Source organism: Corvus kubaryi, unplaced genomic scaffold (genome assembly GCF_017639235.1).
Source record: "Corvus kubaryi isolate FWS band 111438036 unplaced genomic scaffold, C.kubaryi_AGA036_p1.0 65347, whole genome shotgun sequence".
Taxonomy (NCBI): domain Eukaryota; kingdom Metazoa; phylum Chordata; class Aves; order Passeriformes; family Corvidae; genus Corvus; species Corvus kubaryi.
The window spans coordinates 1-20,910 of NW_024581930.1; the positions used below are offsets into that span (position 1 = coordinate 1).

The 20,910-nt window shown below is 45.4% G+C and overlaps 1 protein-coding gene across 1 annotated transcript; it reads left to right on the forward strand.

Annotated features, from left to right (window-relative positions):
* Positions 1-6: 6 nt before the first annotated feature.
* On the forward strand, positions 7-17,328 carry LOC121673305 (Golgi resident protein GCP60; the record flags this gene model as incomplete). Its single annotated transcript, XM_042046502.1, has 8 exons — positions 7-145; positions 7,109-7,250; positions 8,279-8,419; positions 9,131-9,289; positions 10,712-10,886; positions 13,323-13,515; positions 14,177-14,461; positions 15,236-17,328. Coding segments are annotated over 8 exons (1,446 nt in total), but the record flags the coding sequence as incomplete, so codon positions are not given.
* Between the last annotated feature and the right edge of the window lie 3,582 nt (positions 17,329-20,910).

Sequence of the window (20,910 nt, forward strand, 5' to 3'; positions counted from 1 at the left end):
GCGGGGCGGGGCCGAGCGGGCCCCGGCTCCCCGGGCGCGGCGGAGGCCGGCGGCGAGGCGGCGGAGGAGGCTGCGCTGAGCCTGGAGCGGTGCTGGGGCTTCGCGCTGGAGGAGCTCTATGGGCTGGCGCTGCGCTTCTTCAAAGGTGAGCCCGGCCGCCGGCCCGGCCCGCACCGCCCCCCGCCAGAGCCGGGGCAGCCACCGGCACCGGGGAGCCCCGGGCGGCATCGCCTGCCGGGCCGGCCTGCGGGTCCCCCGAGAGCCGCGGGGGGCAGCCCCGGGAGGGCTCGGTGTGCCGTGGCGAGCAGCGTGTCCTGGCGGCCCGCGGGGATGCCCTTTTCCTGGTGCCGGCCGGGAGCCAGGGCGGGGGGCGGGAGGAGAGGCTGCCCCGGGCCGCGGTGTGGCCGCTCGGCGGGGCCGGCGGGCACTGCCGGGGGTCTGCAGCACCCGGCCGAAAATCGGAGCCACAAAGCTCCGTGCTGGTGGCACGGGAAGGGAAAGCTCGCAGACGTGGGCGAGGAGCGCTCGCCGTGAGTGGTGCCGCCCCTGCTGACAGCCCGCGTCCTGGCGGGAGGTGTCGTGCCGTCTCCTCAGCATGCCAGCTCCAGGGCTGGCTGTGCTGCTTCAGGACGAGAGGGCACAGCCTTAAGCTGCGCTAGGGGAAGTTTAGGTTGGACATTACAAAGAATTTCTACACAAAAAGGGTGATTGGACATTGGAATGGGCTGCCCAGGGAGGTGGTGGAGTCACTGTCCCTGGAGGTGTTTAAGGAAGGACTGGACGTGGCACTCCATGCCATGGTCCGGTTGACATGGTGGTGTTCGGTCATAAGTTGGGAGTCGATGTTGTCAGAGATCTTTTCCAACCTAGATGATTCTATGGTTCTGTGTGCCGCCATGACTCCAGCAGGTAGCCACAGAATACCTGGGGTGTAGACCTGGAGTGTTTTTCCCGGGATCCCCTGCAGCCAGGTTTGCTTCTGTGGGAAGCTGGAGTTAGCTGGCCACACTTGGTTTCCTCCGGAGGGGGAAGTGGGCTGTGGTGTTTCGGGGGAAGAGCTATGCTCACTGCATCGAGCATGTTTCAGTGATGTGTCACTCCCGTGGCTCTCAAGCAGACACTGCTTCAGGTGGAGCAGGGAGCCCAGCCACATGCCTGCACTAGGGAAGGCAAGCTCTGCACTTGGAAAGGTCGGTCTTGTGGCAGTCAATTGCTAGATGACCTCCCAGAGAGGTTGCCTCTTCTAAGAGCAAGCACTGCTGGCCGGTGGAAATGCTGCTGGAAGGACAAAGTTGTCTTTTCTTCGCATTGGCTGACCTGCACCTGCTAGCTGTTAGGAGCATGTAAGGCTCTAAGCAGTTTTCTTAAGCCCTGGTTCTTTGACTCTGTTCTGATGCCCTTCCACAAAGCAGTTACTTTGTTAGCATGCTAATATACAGAGGTATTACTTTTTTAAGCTGTAAAAAAAGTAAGAGATTGTAAGATCTTATATTTTTTTTCCTCTTTTATCATAGGTTATCAGGTTGTGGAAGCATTGTACTTAATGTCTCTCCTTTCTGTAAAAGAAGTTGCTTAAAAGAGTTCTGATTTTGTTTAATGGTGCAGAAAGAAATGTCTCTGCAGTAGCAAATTCCTTGTCTCAGTCAGCTGTGGTCTTCTTCTGTCTTGGGTTGAATATTCTACAGGAACCTGTGTTTACAGCGCAAAAGTGCTGTGAATTACTTAATCTGTATTACTGCTATGTAGATAAGCAATAACCTATATCTATTATATCACATGTTTTAACAGAATTTATGTTCTGACTTTATCTCCTCTTGAATGGTGAAGTCTGTGGGGTGTTACTTGTGTGTAGGTTCCAGTTCCTTGCCTTGTACTGTCTTAGCAATGTTTTTTTTTGTTGCTGTCTTTTTAATCAAAACTTAATATCGACATGTTTTAGCTTACTCCCACTCCTTTTTTAGCCTTCTGCAATTTCTTGTAACTCAAGGATTTGCTCGTAAGAGGAGAATTTTCCCCATTCAATTGTATTGTCAGTCTTTCCAGTGAAAACCTTGTTTCTTTATCCTTATGGCTGGAATAACTCACTCAGAGTCATTGGCCATCATTTCATCTGTAGATTTCTTCCTGAAGGTGACATAACACGAAGATTTTTATTTATAGATCTGATGGGGAGCTACAGGAGCTTGTAATACTTGGGTTACTGATTCTGCTGGCTTGTTCTGTATCTGCGCAACTCCAAAAATAAGTGGTCTCGTTTCCAAATTATTTTCATGCATCTGCTGTTAGAACAACTGTGCGAGTGGGCATACTTGGTTAGCAGCCCCGTGCATGCCAAGGAGCAAACAGGGATTCCTCCTGTACTTCCAGAGGCCATACATATATCTGAAGGGTGCCCCATGTTAATAGATCAGTGCTGAGACCTCGTTTCTGACCATTCTTCTAAAAACTCCGCTGATAGTTAAGCAGCGTCTTTTCGGCTTCAGTGTGCAGCCTGAGTTGTCTGTAGCTCAGGGTGTACTTTCTTCCAAGGGAAGTTGAATCTGATCAAAATACTTCGAGTTTGCTTATTACAATGACTGCTAGTACTTGTCAGTGGTGGCATAATGCAGGTAACAGAATTGCTCAGAGACAAGACAGGATGAGCGTGTGTGTAAACAATGTGCAAAGCACGACAGAAACTAGGCTAGGATATTAAAGAGACTCAAAAGCTACTTTATTCTGTCTCTGATAAAGACAAATCTAAAGCAGATCTAAAATGCTTCACCCTGGGTCACTTCACTGCCAGGCCTTAGGCTGTGCTGGAGATGTGCACTATCTTTTTTTTTTTTTAACATTCATTATGGCTTGTGAAGAGAGCTTTTCAGAGTAACAGAGGCATAGAAAATAGATGGTAACCATGTTCCAGTACATTTTTCTGTGGGAAACAAGAGCCTTCTTTCCCTTCCTGCTCTGTTAAGCCTAGTGCAGGTCAAGCAGCATTTTGGCTGCCATTAAGAAGCTGCTCCACTGTGCTGGATCCAGTGTGCAGTGGAGAACAGTCATGTTACAGTCATTGTACATTTCTTTGTCTCTAGGACTGCCTGTAATTGTGAGCCCTGGGGCAACTGGCACAGTAGAAGTGTCTCTGATGGCTTATTCTGCTTGCTTGGTACAGGTTATGCCAGTGAAGGTAACCTGTTCAAGCTCTGTCCTGAAGCAGGAGAGGGTGGCTTGCATAGCTCTGCCAGCAAATCTCTCCCAGGATCAGCCTGGCTTTGTTGTTTTCCACATCCTGTCATTGAAATACCAATGCAGCCAACCTTCAATATATGACAGTCCCTGAAGTGTTCGTGCACTGTCTAAAGTGATTTGCAGTGCAGCACATCTGAGCAGACAGTACACAAACCATATCATTTTGGTATCTAAAAGCTCTCCTGGAATGTTAAGTACTCTAATTTTCTTTGACTGCTCTGAGTTATTTCCTCTTATCCTAACAAGAATGCATCTTCAGCCTCAGCAGAACATCATTCTCAATTAATTGTTTGACCTCTTTTTTTTGAGCACTAATTTGATGGCATGATTGTAATTCTTAAGTTAAGTAGGCTCTTGTTTTCAAGAATATGAAAACCTCTATAATGTATCTACATTTGTGAAGTTGAGCTTTGATCATATTTAATTGGAAGGGCCAGTCAGTAATTCTTCTGTTGATGCAGAACACACTTGCAGGAGAGGAGGATTAGGAGTGTAAGGGTGTACTGGGATCTGCAGGCAGCAGTTCAGTCCTTACACTTCTCAGTTTTGGTCTCGCTCATTAAAACTTTGCAAATGAATAGAATTAACATATGTGATTTCTGCTTCTAAAGCTATGAGGTGAAAAATCACACTTCACAAACTGTTTTCTAGCTGCTTCTAGGTGACTCAACTGAATGCTGTCCCAAGGAAATCAGGCATTTAGAGTGGGTGCAGTAGGTGAAGTTGGCGTGGAAGGTGCAGCATGGTGTGCCATGTTTCTTACAGGGGGAGAAAAGCTGAAGTTACCCTGGACTAAAAGTGTCTTGCACAATGCAGTCTCTTAAGCGTATTTCTTAAACTCCTTTGTGTCTAAACTTGTGGGTTTTTATCAATTCATGTCAATAATACAGTGCCACATAGTGACAAAAGCCCCTCTCATTACTAGTAACAGCTTCATCTTTCTGTTGTGGTAGAAAACTGAGTGCCTTCCTGGCCTTGTTGGGTCAGGGGTACCAGTGGCATAGGGAAGGTTGTACATTTGCTGTATTACTGCTGTGCAGGTCCTTTGGATTTCTCAGTATGTTCCCTGGAGCTCTTTGATGTTCTCCCACTTCCCGACAGCCGTATGAGGTGTGTGGGTAATGCCTGCTGAAATGGTGCGTTCACGGATGCTTGCATACATTTGGCACTTGTACTTGTCTAGACACACTAATGCTCCTTTTGGCATATTTGACTTCACAGATGAGTTCAGGTCCTCTGGTTCATTTAAACACCAACAATTCCAAATCCTTGGGATGATTGTACAGTGTGGCTCATGCTGTAGAGTTTAACTGCAAAATAGTATGAAACTTAACTTCACTGACTGGCTGCAAGTGTTTTTCTGATAATTTGCTTCTAAGCTACATTATCTACAAGTCACTGAAAGCCTGTCTTGTGTTTTTCTCCTCTGTCTCTTTCCCTCTCTTATTTAGCTTGTTTGTTGTTCTTCCCTTGGGTCACCATTCTTTGTAAATGCAGATTTTGGCTTCTCTCAGTAATTAGGGCATGAGGTCTGACTTCTCTGTTCTGTGAAAATGCAGATGTGCTGTGCATTGAATGGGAAATGAAGGGTTTTTCCCTTTAACTCTCTTCAGGAGTGAGTTCAAATACTGATGATGTTATCTGGCTTAGGTAGCAGGTTAGTACAGCAAATAGCTGTGTGTTTTGCCAGACAGATACAGGTACACAGGTTGTGAAAAGTAAACTGTGCTATAGGGACCCCCTTGAGAACCACACTTTGCTCAGAAGCCTGGCAAAATTTCAGTGTAGTACCTTTGTCAATTGACTTGCTTTGTAGCACACTGCCCCAGGATATTAAGTATTGCTTAAAAGTACATGCTGTTTATTGAGGCTAATGGAAGTGCTTGTTACCTAATAAGTAAATTCTGAGTTGAGTGTGAAGTGTGAAGAATTGAGGAAAAACAGAGAGGCTCTTTGGAAGGCCTGAGAGCAGGAGTTGAAAGCTTGAGGTGATTTGCATCCCTTAAGGATCACAAACTTGGGGTGGGAAGGGACTGCTGGGGATTGTCAGGTTTAGCCCTCCTTTTCAGTTCAGGCTTCATGGCACTGTCTTCATTTGGGTTTTGAACATCTCCAATCATGGAGACATAAAAACTTCTCAGGGTAACCTGTTCCAGTGCTCCATCGCTCTCAGTTTAAAAAACAAAAACAACATCATAAAAAAAACAACTTAAAGCAAACAAACAAAACCCCACAAAAAATGCTTAAGTGGCATTTCCTGTACTTCAGTTTGTGTCAGGTGCCTCTTGTCCTTTCAATGTATAACACTGAGTAGACTCTGGTTCAGTTTTTACATGCCCTGCCCCCCAGTTTCTACCCCACCAGATATTTTTGGAAGTAGATATTTTTGTGGAGAAAGGCTTCTGTTTGTGAAGCTGGCAGCTATATTTGCTGTAAGGTTGTGTGACACTGGGACAAGAGCAAATACTTGAAATTCTGCAAGAGAGATATGAACTTCTAGGAATGGATAATAAGTAATTAAATGTTTGCCTTCCTAATCATTTGATTGTGGCTTCAAAACAAATGGCATGCATGTAGTGGTTCCTTGTGATGTCTCAGCTGAGTAAGTCCAGCAATCTACTGAACTTTCTCTGTCAAAAATAGTGTCTTGCTGTGATCTGCAAGCACTTTGCTGCTGGGATTGTGTCTGATTTCCAGAAGTATTTGCTTCTTTTCCTGTTAATAACTGTTCACAAGTGTCAGCCAAGCAATTTTGCAGTGTGTATCAGCCTGAAATTTAGGTGTGGACTGTTCAGTTTGGGGCTGTAAACAACTTGCTCCAAAGGAGAACTGGGAACGAGCATCATCTTTGTCTCCAGCTCCCAATTACACGGAGAGCCGTGCAGTCATGGGAAGTGACAGTCTTTTACCTCTGGTAGTAGCTTTCTCTTTTCAGCCCTTCCAAAAGGAGATGGTGCTTATTTATTTGTTTTCCTCTTCAAGAAAAATGTCTTTTTCTTAATGAGCAGTGTAGTCACATACAGCAATCCCTGTTTCTTTGATTTGTTTTGACAATTTAAATGTGCTGAAGTAAGTCCTAGCTGAGTAATTCATATATCATTTTAAATCAATGCAAGTATCTTCTTACCAGTAAAAGCGTGCTGGAATCTAACTGAGAATGCTTCAGAAGATGTTCCTGTGGAGCCACTGGAACATGTTCAGGCTTATGTTGCCTTCTTATTGTCAGAGTTCACTGTATGTGTTCGTGCTGATGGAGTCAGCTGCAAGGCTTTTCGTTGTGAGGGGCTATTCCAGCTGCCTTGGCCAAGGGCAGCAATTGTATTCCCTCAGGGAAAACTCTCCTACTCTCCTTGACTCTTAATTTTTCCTCTCTGGAGTTTTCCTTGCCTTCAGCCTTGGTTGTTCAGCTTTCATCAATGTGAAGAGCGTGAAAGGAGAGCAATTTATAAAGTTAACATCATGTGTTTCTTTATGGAAAATCCTTCCTGTGCACACTAGAGTAGACTTGGCAGACACACTTGAATTCAGTTAAGGTTTTTAAATATTTCGGAGATACAGATCCATATAGTGTGACGTTCAACAAATTAATGTAAATATTTATGTGATAACTGACTCACTAAGGCTGACTGTAGATAGTGGGATGCAAAGCACTGCACTGAAGTTTTCATTAGCTGAAGTAGATGTGTTTCTTCTGGACAGATCTGTATTTTATTTAAATAGCACTGACTTAATTTGTCTAACCTTTTGTGACTTGACTTTTTAACTTTTTTTTCTTTTTTTTTAATGGTGAAAATCATGGTAATGGTTATGCAACATCCTCATTCCTATTCTGTGCTTAATTAGTCACAACAGTGAAATTTTCTTTTTTTTCCTACAGAAAAAGATGGCAAAGCCTTTCATCCAACATATGAAGAAAAGCTCAAACTTGTGGCACTGCACAAGCAGGTTCTGCTGGGACCTTACAACCCTGACACTTGCCCTGAAGTTGGATTCTTTGATGTGCTGGGCAATGATAGAAGGTAAAAGGGCAGGTGCTTTTGTTGGTCTTAACTCTGCTTTTCCTGGGTGAAGATAACATCATCCAATTTCTACAAGTATGTGGGTTATCTCCAGTGTGTCTATGCTAGTGGAAAGTGAAAGTGGCCTCTTTAAGTACGTCTTAGAAGTGTGAGTCACAGTTCAGTACAGGAATGAACAGAAGATTGTTTGGGATTTTTTTTCAACCACGCTAGAAGCTGCTGTGCTGACAGTCCAGTTTCTCATAGAAGTTTAAGATGCATTAATGTGCAGGCCCCTGTTTCATCCAGACTCCACACCATGGTTACAGCTGGCCAAGCCTTTTGCCAGTGGTAGAAGCATTTGCCATAGCTTGTCCCAACACCAAAGATAATTTCTGAAGTCAGATACCTGATGGATTCAAACTCTGAGTAAATATTTTATGAGACATGGGAAGTCTCAGGTATGTCTCTTGTGTTGCTTGCAGCTCAGGCTGTACTTCTCATGTTCATTGTTGCTCTTTTTAGTGATCTAGAGTGAAGGCAATGTGCAACACAGCAGTGGCTTCTCTGAGATGGGTCCAGTACACTGCTTTTGCACAAATGGATGCAGTTTTTCTTAGGAAAAACAAGGCTGTTTCTTTCAACTAACTGAAGTGCTGTAATCAGTAGTTGTCACTGTGTTTTTTCATTCAGGAAAACGTATACTTTTTTTTTCCACAAACTGGAGTGGAAGGAGGTTAAAAAAATACTTTAGATTCACTTGTAGCTGGGTAGTTTTTGGACGTAGTTCAGCATTCAAAGTAGGGTTGATGGGATGTATGAGATTTCATGTAAGAGCTGAGTTATCGCTCTTTGAAAGAGTGGCTCTTGTGCAGGCAGAAGAGAGCATTTTACTGTCTTTGGGAAGAAGCTGTTGGTTCTCTGAAACTGCACATGATAAAATTTGGTTCCCAGTCGCCCAACTTTTTCTTTCTTTGCTGGGCTGTCAGAGCTCACAACTGGGTTGAAAAGAGTTCAGTCTGTTATTTCAGCTGATTTCTCTCTCTCAGGAAGGAATGGGCTGCCCTTGGAAACATGTCAAAGCAAAAAGCTATGACAGAATTTGTCAAGCTCCTGCATAGGTGCTGCCACTTGTTCTCGACATATGTCACTTCCCACAAGATAGAGAAAGAAGAACAAGAAAAGAAAAGGTAACATTTGGGTGCTTTGATGTTGGTATCTATGAAATGTGTAACTCTTGGCCTGTGGACGGTATCACAGCTTAGGTTGGAGTTGTCTTGGGAAGGGAAATGCTTGAAGTGTAGGTGGCTGTGGTATCATTTGATCTCTTTAAACCTTATTACTTTGCCAGTAGTGAGCAGTTGTTTAGGAGTTTTAAAAATTTTGCTGATACTGTTATCTGCTTAAGAAGAGCTGCTTCACAAAATGTCTGTGGACTAAATATACAGAGAACATTAAATTGTCAGGTTTTAAATTATATTAAACTTTAAACTCCTAATATGGGTTAGCAGCTTGACAAAGACTGTCTTATTATTGCTTCCAGATGTGATTATTAAACCATGATACCCACATCATTACTGAACATGTGCTAAAGCTTGGAAGATATGTTTAAAGCTTCCAGGCAGCTTTTTCTGCTGCTCTCTGCTACAGGTAGCACAGTAACAGGTTAGCATGAATATCAAATTGTAACACAGAATCTCCCCTTGTCGTGCTGCTGAGTGCAGTGGTGTGGTTTTTTCGTGTGTCCGGTAAGACACTTCTCCAGGCCCGTTTAAGTGTGAGGAGATGATACCAAACAAAAAGCCGCACTGGGCAGGCAAAAGGCAGGTTGCAGCATGTTGAAAAGAACTCATCCTAGGATTGTAGGAATGCTGAAATGGCTTATTGAGTGGATGTTGCAGAAGAGAAGAGGAAGAGCGAAGGCGGCGTGAAGAGGAGGAGCGGGAGCGGTTACAAAAGGAAGAAGAAAAACGGAGGCGAGAAGAAGAGGAAAGACTGAGAAGGGAAGAAGAGGAGAGGAGGAGAATAGAGGAGGAACGACTTCGGATGGAACAGCAGAAGTGAGTAGTGGAAACAAACAGCACTTCAAAGAAAATAACTGCCTTGCACTTGAGACAAGGAATATACAGTTCTAATTATATTTCATTGTTCCCATCGCATCCAGATGCTGAAAACACAGATCTGGCTTTGCACACATCATATTTAGGAGAATAGTAAAGCTGTTCCACATCAGTCAGCAACTATTTTCCACAATAAAAATGTCTTTGCAGGGGGTGTCTCTGAAGTAGATCCTGTACTTGCTATGTAGTGGTTTTGAGAAGGGAGCAAATAATTAAACCTCAAGTTTTACTGCTTGTTTAACATGGTGAGAGCCAGAGGAGTGTAAGAGACAGACATAAATTAACATATACAGTAGAAAGTGTTGCACAGTGCTAAGTAGCAAGAAGTGTGGTATGCCTTGAAGTTGAGGGGGTTTTTTACATGAATGGGAGTTGTGTATTAAGAGGGCATAGCAGGTTACAGAGATAAAAGAGTTTAGACAGAAAAGGAATGTGGATACCAAGTGTATCTAAACTGGTCACAGTTTGCTGAAGAGCAGTAAATCTTGCTCCTTGGGATATTAGACCAGTCTAATACTGATGCTTTAGAACATAATTTTTGGGGATGGAAGAAGAGTGGGAAGGAAAGAATTTCTCTTGCAATTGTGTGATACTTCTTCCTTCCTCTGAAACATTGATAGCTGGTCACTGAAGAATGTAATGTGAGACAGGCCCTGGATCCATCTAGTCATTTTACCATAGAGTTTCTCTTAGCTCTTTGGAGAGAGGAGAAAAACAGCCTGTGCATGTGTAACCCATGTGTTCCTCCTAAAGTTTCAGCAGTTGAGTTTGGTGGAGATGCAGATGCCTCATATGGCAGCATTTTTTTTGTTGTTCCTGAATTAGGCCACTGTCAGTCATGTTTTTCATACTTGTTTGCATACTGACCAGGGAAACTAAGATAGTAATGTGATGTGTTTTTCTTAGATTCACCAAAAAGCATGGGTGTGCTGTGCCACAGCAGGTTTGTTCTTACCAATATTTTTAGCAGGTCTGCTGGAAGAGTGGTTTCTGGAAAAAGCATATGTAGATTTTTTTCCTTTGCTTGTTTGAGAAATTCAGTCATGTGGGTTTTTTATAGCACTACCTCTTTATCAGACTACAGATTGAGAATTATGTAAAAGCTCTTGTTGTTTTAACATTTGATGTTTCCAAACATCAAATGGAAAATGTTGCTCCCTTCTTTAGGTTCTCAGCGTATTTTTAGGCAAAACTCACATTTGCATTAGCTGTGGGTTCTGGTCCGTTACATACGTAGGTTGATTTCACCTGGGTTTTGCAGGAATGGAATGAAATGCTTGAAGTGGCCCCAAAGCAGTGAAGTGCAGGGATTTCCCCAGTGCCCTGAGCTGTTGGTAACGCCGGGCTGTGCTTCCCCCGCAGGCAGCAGATCATGGCAGCGCTGAACTCGCAGACGGCCGTGCAGTTCCAGCAGTACGCGGCCCAGCAGTATCCCGGCAACTACGAGCAGCAGCAGATCCTCATCCGGCAGCTCCAGGAGCAGCACTACCAGCAGTACATGCAGCAGCTCTACCAGGTCCAGCTGGCACAGCAGCAGGTATGGCTGGCCAGCTGGGGAGCCTGGGCTTCGTGTCCCGGGCTGTCACTGGGATGCGTTGTCTGCTGTTATCGCCTTGAAAAGATAATTGCCACAAGGAGAGCTACTGTCATAGTGACTAGTGCTGCTCAGATTCAAACACTAAAGCCCCTTTATTTGTTTCATCTTTTGGAGTAGTTTTCTGAAGCAGCTGTTAATTAAGAAAATTCTGAGCAATCTTTGCTAATGACTTGGTGCAATGTTGTTGTTGGAGACCAAATGTGAAGTGCTCTGCTGCAGCATTGGTGATGTGTGTGTGTAATTTAATGACATACCAGTGCATGTGAGCATGAACAAACCTCTTCAGGTGACTCTCCTGGAGGTCTGTGCACAGCAGCAGGCTGTGGTCAGCCCTGTGTTCCTAGCTCAGCGTGCATGCACATCACTGTAGCAGCACTGCTGGAGATTGCTCCTCCCTGCCAGCCTGAGCACTGCTGACTTCTCTCTCCTTTTGCACCTGTTGTCTGACTTTAGCACCTGATGAAGTTGCTTGCCTGCGGTAAGCTGGTTGTGGTTTGGGTGGGAGACAGACTGTGGCTGCCAGCCTGAGGTTTGTCCTTGAGCTAAAGACCTAAACTTCAGTAACTAATTTCCTGTTATGTCATTTGTATTGTGTTGAGGCTGATGCCCTCAGCAAAGAAATGTCCTAAAAGGGGAGCCATGTGAACCTCATGAAGTTCAACAAGGCCCCTGCACTGGGTCAGGTCTGGGCACTCCCCAGTATTGGTACAGACTTGGGGGTGAATGGGTTGAGAGCAGAGCTGGGCTGGTGGATGAAACACTGGATATGAGCTGACAGTGGACTTCTGCAGCCCAGGAAGTCAATCATGTCCTGGGATGCAGGAAAACAAGTGTGGCCAGAAGGCAGAGGGATAGAGGTGATGCTCTGCTCTGCTCTCATGACACCCTGCCTGGAGTGCTGCATCCAGCTCTGGGGTCTCCAACACAAGAAGAGCATGGACCTGTTGGAGCAGGTCCAGAGGAGGCCACAAAGATGCTCAGAGGGCCAGAGCACCTCTCCTATGAAGACAATATGAGAGAGCTGGGCTTGTTCAGGCTGGAAAAGAAGCTCTGGGGAAACCTCACTACAGCCTTTCGGTACCTAGAGGAGGTTTATAAGAAACATGAAGAAAGACCTTTTTACCAGGGCCTGTAGTGACAGGATGAGGGGCAAAGGTTTTAATCTGAGAGAGTGTAGGTCTAGATTGAACATAAGGAGGACTTTTTTTTTTTACAGTGAGGGTGGTCAGACACTGGCACAGGTTGCCCAGAGAAGCTGTGGAAGTCCCATCCCAGGAAGTGTTCATGTACAGATTTGATGGAGCTTTGAGCAACCTGGTCTAGTGGAAGGTGTCTGTTCCCATGGCAGGGGTGTGGAACTAGATGATTTTTATAGCTCACTTCCAAGCCAAACCATGATTGGATGGAGCTGAAGTGGTGTAAGAAAGGCAGAGACTTCCTGCCCTGTTATAGTTTCTTTGGACTTCCCTCATGTAGCTTCCCTAACACTTCCAAGGAATACTTCATTTGGATGCCTGTGACTCAGCTGCATTGGGATCTGTTAGTGAAGTCAGAAAGTGCTGTTCTGCTTACAGATCAGCTTCTGATGCAATTAGTTTTGGAAAGGCTGTGTGCAATAGTTTTGTAGAAAAGTTCACACCACATGACTTTCTCTCGGTGCACAAAACTGCTGTAGTAGAAAGTGAAATCTGGACAGCATCTCTGCAATTGCTTAAATTTGAAATCTGATGTTTTTCTATATTGTCTTCATATTCCTGCAGGATACCTATATTGCACTTGTTCATCAAAATCTTGTGATTGCTAGGTTATCCTTTAAAGAGTGGTGCTTTTATCTTTTCCCTGTCCCAAAAAAAAGCCTTTGTTGTCTCTCTGGACTGATAACGAGGGACAGGGAAGTTGCTCTTCTCAGAGAGTTCTCTGTTTAACTCATAAATTGACAAGTAGCTAGTAGGCTTTCAATCCTCAGCTCTCTTTAGACCTGGATGAGCTCAGGCTGGGTGGAACCCTTCCAGCCAGCAAAAAAAAATTCCAGCAAACAAGCCACACTTCCAACTTTGAAAGAAATGTTATAGGAATGAAAAACTTCCATAGTTAAGTGCAAGAGTATTGTGTGTACCCTAATTAATTTGAAAATTGAATTTTTTTGTTCAGGTTATATCCACGAGCCTAGAAGCAAGTGACTTCACATCCCTTGGTAGTACTGAGTAGATGCAACTGGTTACTGTGTGCTGCTTCTGGTCTTTTGGGTCAAGCCCTCTTCTGGGGTGAAGGGAGAGGTTTTCTCTTTAAATTGTCTTTATACCTTCTGCTGGAAGGTGTAAAACTGGCATCTTGTGAGGGTTTGGTTGTACTTGACTTAAATTCCTGTCGTTTTAGGCAGCCTTACAGAAGCAGCAGGATGCAGTGGTGGCAGCGACAGGGACACCCCTGACTACTGCATCGAAGGTGAACAGCCCTGCCCCAGGGGACACCCCATCCATTAATGGGCAGGCCAGTGCACATGCAGACAGCCCTGAAAAAGAGTTGGATCCAGAGGCTTTGGAAGAAGCACTGGAGAATGGACCAAAAGGTGGGACTAGCTGAATTTCTTTATTAAAAATAAATAGCAAAAGCCTTTCTTAGGGTTCAGGTGTCTTAAGTGGGGTTACAGTGGTTCTTTGTTTGGCTTCATTTGCCTGTGGAAAAGCTAGATTTGATTCCTGGGGCTGCTGTCTCTCATGGGAGAATAATACTGCAAAGGCAAAGCTCAGCTTTGGGAGGGGAGGGAAAGAGGAAGCAGCAAAAGCATTTCAGCAAGCTGATGGGATCCAGAGCCTCCTTTCACTCTAGACTTGAAGGAAAGGAGCCTAAAAGTTATAGCACAAAGCTGTTCTGGGCAGAAGTATGCTCAGTTTTATTTGAACTGGGGTCAAAACTGTTTAAAGTTCCTTCTAAGTGAGGGGTTCTGTGCAATACAGACTTGTCACCTGTAGCTGTACATTTGCCTTCTGAGGCTTTTCTGCATAAGCACTGTTGGTTTAAATGTGGTGGATGGGTGAACTGGTAGCATTTAGTAGTGTTACAACTAAATTTGCACTGTTTAATACATTTTTTCAGAGTTGAGACTTGCAAAATTAAGTGGAAGCAACTTTAATGCTTGGGGCCCTCCAGTGCTCCTAAGGCACATTTAAGTATGCAGCATAAATATCTAAAACAAAACCTAACTGGAGTATTTCCTCCCCTCTCTCCAGACTCTGTCCCAGTGATCGCTGCCCCGTCCATGTGGACACGACCCCAGATAAAAGACTTCAAGGAAAAAATCCGTCAGGATGCAGACTCTGTGATCACCGTGGGCCGAGGAGAAGTGGTTACAGTCAGAGTACCAACTCATGAAGAGGGGTCTTACCTCTTTTGGGAGTTTGCTACAGACAATTATGACATTGGTTTTGGGGTGTATTTTGAATGGACAGACTCCCCTAATACTGCAGTCAGTGTGCATGTCAGCGAGTCCAGTGATGATGAGGAGGAAGAGGAAGGTAAGCACGCTAATGTGTATAAACTTTCAGAGTTTGCTGTGAGGGAAGTCCCCATGGATGGTCTTGTGTGTAATCTCCCACTTTCCCTGGCTTCCCTCTGGCTGGAGTCATGTTTTTAAAGCAGCTGAGGCTGGGGAAATCCTTTTCGTAAGTTAACTATTCAGTAAACTAAACTGAAACCTGTGCTATAGTAGAGCACAGCAGATCTGCGCTCTGAAACCTTGGGAAAAATCCCATCCTGCTGTTCAAGAGATGTTTCTAGCCAGGAAGTTTCCTCGAGGCTGCAGCAAAACAGCTTCCGAGAGCAAGTCCTCATGGTGGCTGAGACACAGGTCACAGCCTTTGCCTGTGGGGAAGTCCAGCATACCACCACAAAAATGTTTTGAAATGAGCATGTGATTTGCTTGGAAGGAGCTGCCCTGACTTAGGAAGCAGTGGCTTTCTGGGTATCAATACCAATAATCTGTGGTAATCAGTGGAGGGTGGTTGTCTTGTTGAAAACTGGAGTTTGGCATCTCTACAAACTGACCTGGCTGTGCTGGGGAGACGGGTGTGGTGAGTTTCAATATCAAACTGTAAAAATCATGATAAAGTGAGCATGTTTGGTGATCTTACTGCTTCTGAGTGCTTCAGCCCCAGCCTTGGTAGGAATCCCTGCGGCTCCTCTCATTCCTAAACTAACAAAGAGGGCCTTGTCCACTGGAGGTTAGTCTGACTTTCTCCTGTAAAGCATCCACCCATGTTCACTGACACCCTTTTTTTTTTCCCTTGCAGAAAATACTAGCAGTGAAGAAAAAGCCAAAAAGAATGCCAACAAGCCTCAGCTAGATGAAATAGTGCCTGTGTACAGACGAGACTGTCACGAAGAAGTGTATGCTGGCAGCCACCAGTACCCAGGGAGAGGAGTTTATCTTCTTAAATTTGACAACTCCTACTCTCTATGGAGGTCAAAAACAGTTTACTACAGAGTTTATTATACTAGATAAAGGTGTGGCTGTGTCTGAGGCTGGGCTGTGCAGAAGATGTCATTTTATTTGGAATTTTCTTCAAGCATAATGGATCTTTTTGAGTCTGTGTTTTATCCTGTCTGTATCTGTATGATTTGTGTGAACTTCTAACAAGTAGACACTGGGATCTTCCTGCTCCATGACACTAATGCATATTGCATTGGGCTTAACACAGGATCTCCCTAACCTTTTTGGGGATTGGAGTCGTTGGCTCCAGTGCTGAGGTCACATCAGTTGCGCTTGTTAAAGCCTCATGAAAAAGGGGGAGGGAGTTGCTGGCTCACTGGCTGAGTGATCTGATGTTTCCAGGTCTGGATGCCTTGACTAACTTGTTAATGGTTAATTTAAAGGTCCCATCAGTAACTGGTAGATTTGGATGCAGTTTGCTGTGTAGCAAGTTTCTCTTAACTGTAATTGAATGTCAGATTTTTTACACCATTAAAACTTGAAACTTTTAAGTTTATGCAGTTTAGAAACAAGTTGTCTCACTTCTGTCCTCATCAAAGAAGAAACATTCAGTTCCTTAAACCAGTGTAGTGTCTCAGACAAGGGTGAACAACGTCCTGAAAGTACAGCAAATAACCTCTTCCCAAGGTGTAAGCTGAATGATGTTTAAAAGTACGTGTAACAAGAAGAACCTTAATCTCTCCCCACTGCTAGCCCTAGAATTAAAAAAGTCATTTTTTGATGCAATTGACTTTGAACAGGACACAAACTACTCCTGAATTTAATGGGGTAGACAAAAAGAAAAAAGGCTACAAACTTGAAACCAGTTTTCTGCACAATGTTCTGATTTGGTTTTGTAAGACCTGAATACGCATGTTGTGCATCTGGAGAGCAGTCAGTCACTTTTGATAGAGTATAGGAGTTAATGTTGCACTAATGATGGAAATCACTGCCACTCCATTTTAGTCTGAACTGGTGATAGTGGGGTGCAAACTTTCTGCTTTAATTTGTAACTGTGGGCAGAAAGGCCAGGTGCACATACAGATACTTAACGTAGCTTTAATGTCAATTTCATATGGTTTGGTTGGGGCATTTTGTGTTTTGTATAGTGCAAAAAACCCACAGGTGGCTACTTGGCTTGAGGCTGCAGTAAGAATCCGCTCCCCCTGGAGCCCAGGGGGGACATGTTGCAATAATGACTTGTGCAAGTGCTCTCTGCATGGGTGATGCACCTTGTTACTGAAAGGAAATGGTTGCTTTGGGTCTCAGACCAGCGCTTGCAGTCAGACTTCCATTGATCAGCTGCAGCATGGGCAGTTCCATGGCTAATGATGTTGAGTTGGCGGGGTTTGTTTGAATGGTCAGTTTGTACATACATGATACTTTACTTTTCTCATACCAACCATGGAGATACTTCTCCTAGAGTGCTTAACTTGTCATCTTGCTTTTTGGGTCAGCAACACCGTACCAGCTTACAGCTAGTTAGTGCTGCTTTATCCAAAAACACTGTACAATGTTCTGCTCTTGTGTACATACAGTATATAAACCATGAATTTAGAAAGTACCTTGCTTTTAAAGAAAACTGTATTTAATGTAAAAAAAAGCAAAAAAAAACCAACAAAAAAAACCCCTTTTAAAAAGGCAGGCACTAATATATTTCTTCTGGTCTTCAAATTACTTTTTTTTTTGTCCATACAAAAATGTTACAACTTTTTCCTCTAAGAGTATCTGTTCTTGGGAGCGGTGTTTGTCGCTTTAAATGGCAGCACTTACTGTCATGTGTTGGATGTTAGAACTTCTACGTTTTCAGACTTTTTTTTTTATTGCCTCTGGCTGTTGATAGTACAGTACAAGTGCGATTTCAAGATACCTTGAGATAGTATTTAATCCTAATTAAAATACATTTATCTGTAATGCTGTTGGCTTTTTCTTAATTTGCAAACCTTGGCATTGCTGTGTACGGCTCTTGAGCTAAGATAAGCTTGTCATCCTCTCTCCCATATTCAGAGGTTCAGCACTGTGCTCACACTGTGGTCAAAGGCTCTGCCCAGGAATGTCAGTGGCTCGCTGGATGGGGCCACCTGTCCATACTGGAAGAGCCCAGCTTAAACTGCATCATCTCTGGGTTTTGAGTGGGTAGCAGAAGGGGTTGGATGTGGGCAGCTGAAACCTGTAAGCTCTCTCCTCCAACAGAGTCCTGAAATCCCTCACCCAGAGGGCAAGAGACAGGACCATGCATGGTTTAGACTGAACAAAAAGAAAAGCAAGGACCTAGAGGCAAAAGGCAAGTTATGCTGAGGTCTGTGTCAGCCAGAATCTCCTTTTGCTGCTTACCTGCTGCTGGTAAGTAGCTTGTCCTGGAGCTGAGGCCAGGATGTGCACTAGTTTGGTCCTAGAGTTCACCTGGGGAGCAGAATTCTCTTCAGAGAGAACAAAGCAAGTGCTGTGCTACTTGCATGAGAAGCAAGATGCTGAGTTGTTGGATGTACCATAGTCTGGGTCTGCTACAAGCTAGTTTCACATTAAGTGTTAAAGTGCATTGAAAGCCAAAGCAATTACAGCAGCAAGCGTGCCCCAGCTGAGCCTCTTTTACCTGTCTCATGCATGTATAAATTCCCCTTTCCCCAATTAAAAGGGAAGCACTGTGCTCCTCACAGCTCTCTTTAGGCAGCTCCCTTCCACCAGAGAATTCCTATAAACACTGTGAACCGAGTCACTGGCAGTGACTCCAGGTGCTACAGCAGCAACAGCTTGACAAAGCTCAGTTCTGAATACACTGGTCCCTTGAGAAAAGCTAAATAATCCCAGGGAAAAGCCATTGTTAGAACAGGTTCTTCCAGGCACTTTCGTGGGAGACGAGCATGGTCTTCCTTGCCTCTGCTGTCCCAGAAGGATAAGCAGTGCACTCAAAACAACTTGCTAATTTAAGCCACTTGTCTGCTCTGTGAAATTATCCTTTGCCTATCCTCTTTGCTGTCCTTCCCACCCCTTGGCTTTTGGCACTTTCTGCCTTGTGCTTTGCTTTGTCAGTCACAGATGAGATGCTGTGATTTAGAGCAGCTGGGTGCAGCATTGAGGTAACTGGAATGGGCAGGGACATCAGACTCGGGGCTCTGCTCTAGAAGGAGCCCTCAGGGGGCAAGGCAGCCGTTCAAGCTGCTCCTATTTGTGCGTTGCTTCAGGAGGTGTAAGAGGAGGCTGCACAGACCTGTTGAAGTACAAAGAAGTGAAGTATCCCCCCAAGTGCCAGCCATGCTCCAGACTGACAGCTCAGGACAGTTGTTATCCTTTTTAATCCAAAATATGAAGGCTTGAAGCTCTCTTCTCTCGAGTACCTCATCCTGCAATCCGCATCCCTTTCTTTCCACCCCCCACTACAGTCCCAGCACAAGGACTACCGGGGAAGTTGGAAAAAGCCCACTCTAATCCCTCCCATCCCATTGGACTCATGTTCCTGGAGGGTTTGAGCTCTGTCACTCCTGCCTCTTCCTTGATTTCCTCTGCCACCTTAGGCTGCCCCAGCCCCCCACTGCGGGGTCTGGGCCGGCACCTTCCGTACAGGTGCCACTGCCCAGAGGTGCCAGCTGGAGCAGGAGCCCGGTAAACACACATGTGCCCCAGGATTCCTGGAAATTACAGTTTCTCTCATGCAAGCTGCTGCTCCCCTGCTATTTCTGCTCTGATCTCCCCCATTCCGCCTCCCCACCCAAACAGTTCAGTCCCTAAGCCCAGCTCCCGCTGTTGGTTCATTTGCAGACCCAGCTCAGCAGCAGGAGCTTCCAGCTTTCACAGCCAGCCTGTCTGTGCCTTTGCTCCTGCTCGCTGCAGACAGGCAGAGTACAAAGGGACAAATTTTAGGGCTGGATCATTGCTTTATTTGCCACACAGGTGTGTAAGTCCCTGTGGTAACGTTGGTCCCGTGCTCTGTGACAGCAGCGTACTGGCCTGGGGCTCTGGTCTGCTCAGCTCGCACCCACAGCCCAGTTCAGAGGGCAGGTTACAAATGCCAACCACCTGCTTTTGGGTCCATTGCTTTAAAAAATAAAACTTCTAAACTCACACCCCAGCTATACCCACCACCATGTACTGGAAGATTAAGCAAAGCATGAAATGCCAACCCAAATCTTTCCCCAAATACGTTCATCTGAGATCTGCCACTTGGACATCAGAAGTTTTATTGAAACATCAGACTGCCTTAAAGAAATATATTGAACTACTTGGACTAGTAAAGATATAGATATGGGCATGCAATATAGATATTGCATCTGCAAAGTTATCATCTGTTATCCTAAAAATAAGAAACTTGCAAGGAATGAGGAAAAACAAGGCAACACTGGTTCTCTATAATAAATTCTTCTCCTGGCCCCTGTTATTTTCATGTTGTACCTTCTCCATCATGAAGCTGGTGAGAAACCTGCTCCTTTTAATCAGGGAGCTCAACACTGGCATGCAGTCAGATTTGGAGGAATAATTTCTTATTTCAGCCTCCACTTTAGTGTTTTCCTCTGTGTTGGACTTCAGGTTTCCTACATGTTTGTTTTCAAGAAGCAGCTGCTGGGTGATGGCCAATGCTCTCACCTGACCTTGCAGCTGGTCCGTGCTGTGCCCAGGAGCAGGTTTGATATTATCCCTCACTGTGCCTTTGAGCAAAAATTCCCCTTGGCTGTGCTCCCCTGATGGAGGAGCAGGTCTGAGTGGAAAAAGCCGATTCCCTTGGCCCGGACAGGTCACCACTTTCCCCAGGGATGTTTGAGCCGCTGTGCCCCCCCCTCCAGGCCTGCTTGCAGCTCCTTTCCTGCTGTGGCTGCTTCCCCAGGCACAGCAGGAATGTCCTGGGGAAGCACATGCAGGGCTGCCGGCAGCTCGTCTGCCCAGGAAAGCTCAAACGTGGGCTCTCCCCCTGCACTCCTGGTGATCTGTGGGCAGGAGAGCGGCCACTGCTCGCTCATCGGAACAAAGGCTTGGCCCTCTGCCGCACGTCATTAGTGAGATACCTGCACAGCCATTAAGGACGGCACGGGGTGCCTGGGACAGCCTTTAGGGCGTGTGGGAACGGGCTCTGCTCTACGGACTGAGGGGCACCTCTGCCCACAGGGCCTCGGGGAGCCCAGCAAAACCCTCTGCTGCCCCAGGGCTGGGCATGGGCCCCTCTGGCTGGGACTGCTCATGAGACTGGGGCAGCTGTCACCTCCAAACCCTTCCCGTGCCACACGAGCACTCGGCTGCGACCCCTCTGTGACCCCGGTGTCCTTTCTAGACCTGCCGGGATGGGCCTTATGAAGGGCTCTCCTTCCTCATAGAAGGCACTCCAGGTCCTCCTGCCCTTTGCAGTAGTTGGCATTGGAGGGTGGCAAGTCTCAAATCCCATCTCTCAGGCTCTGTAAAACATTGGGAAGTTATTTGCAGCCTGTGTCAGGACAGTCAGAAGAGATAACAGAGTGAGTGCACAGCAAGTTGCAGAGTTTTGCTTGATGCTTGTTGAAGTTGGTTCTGGCT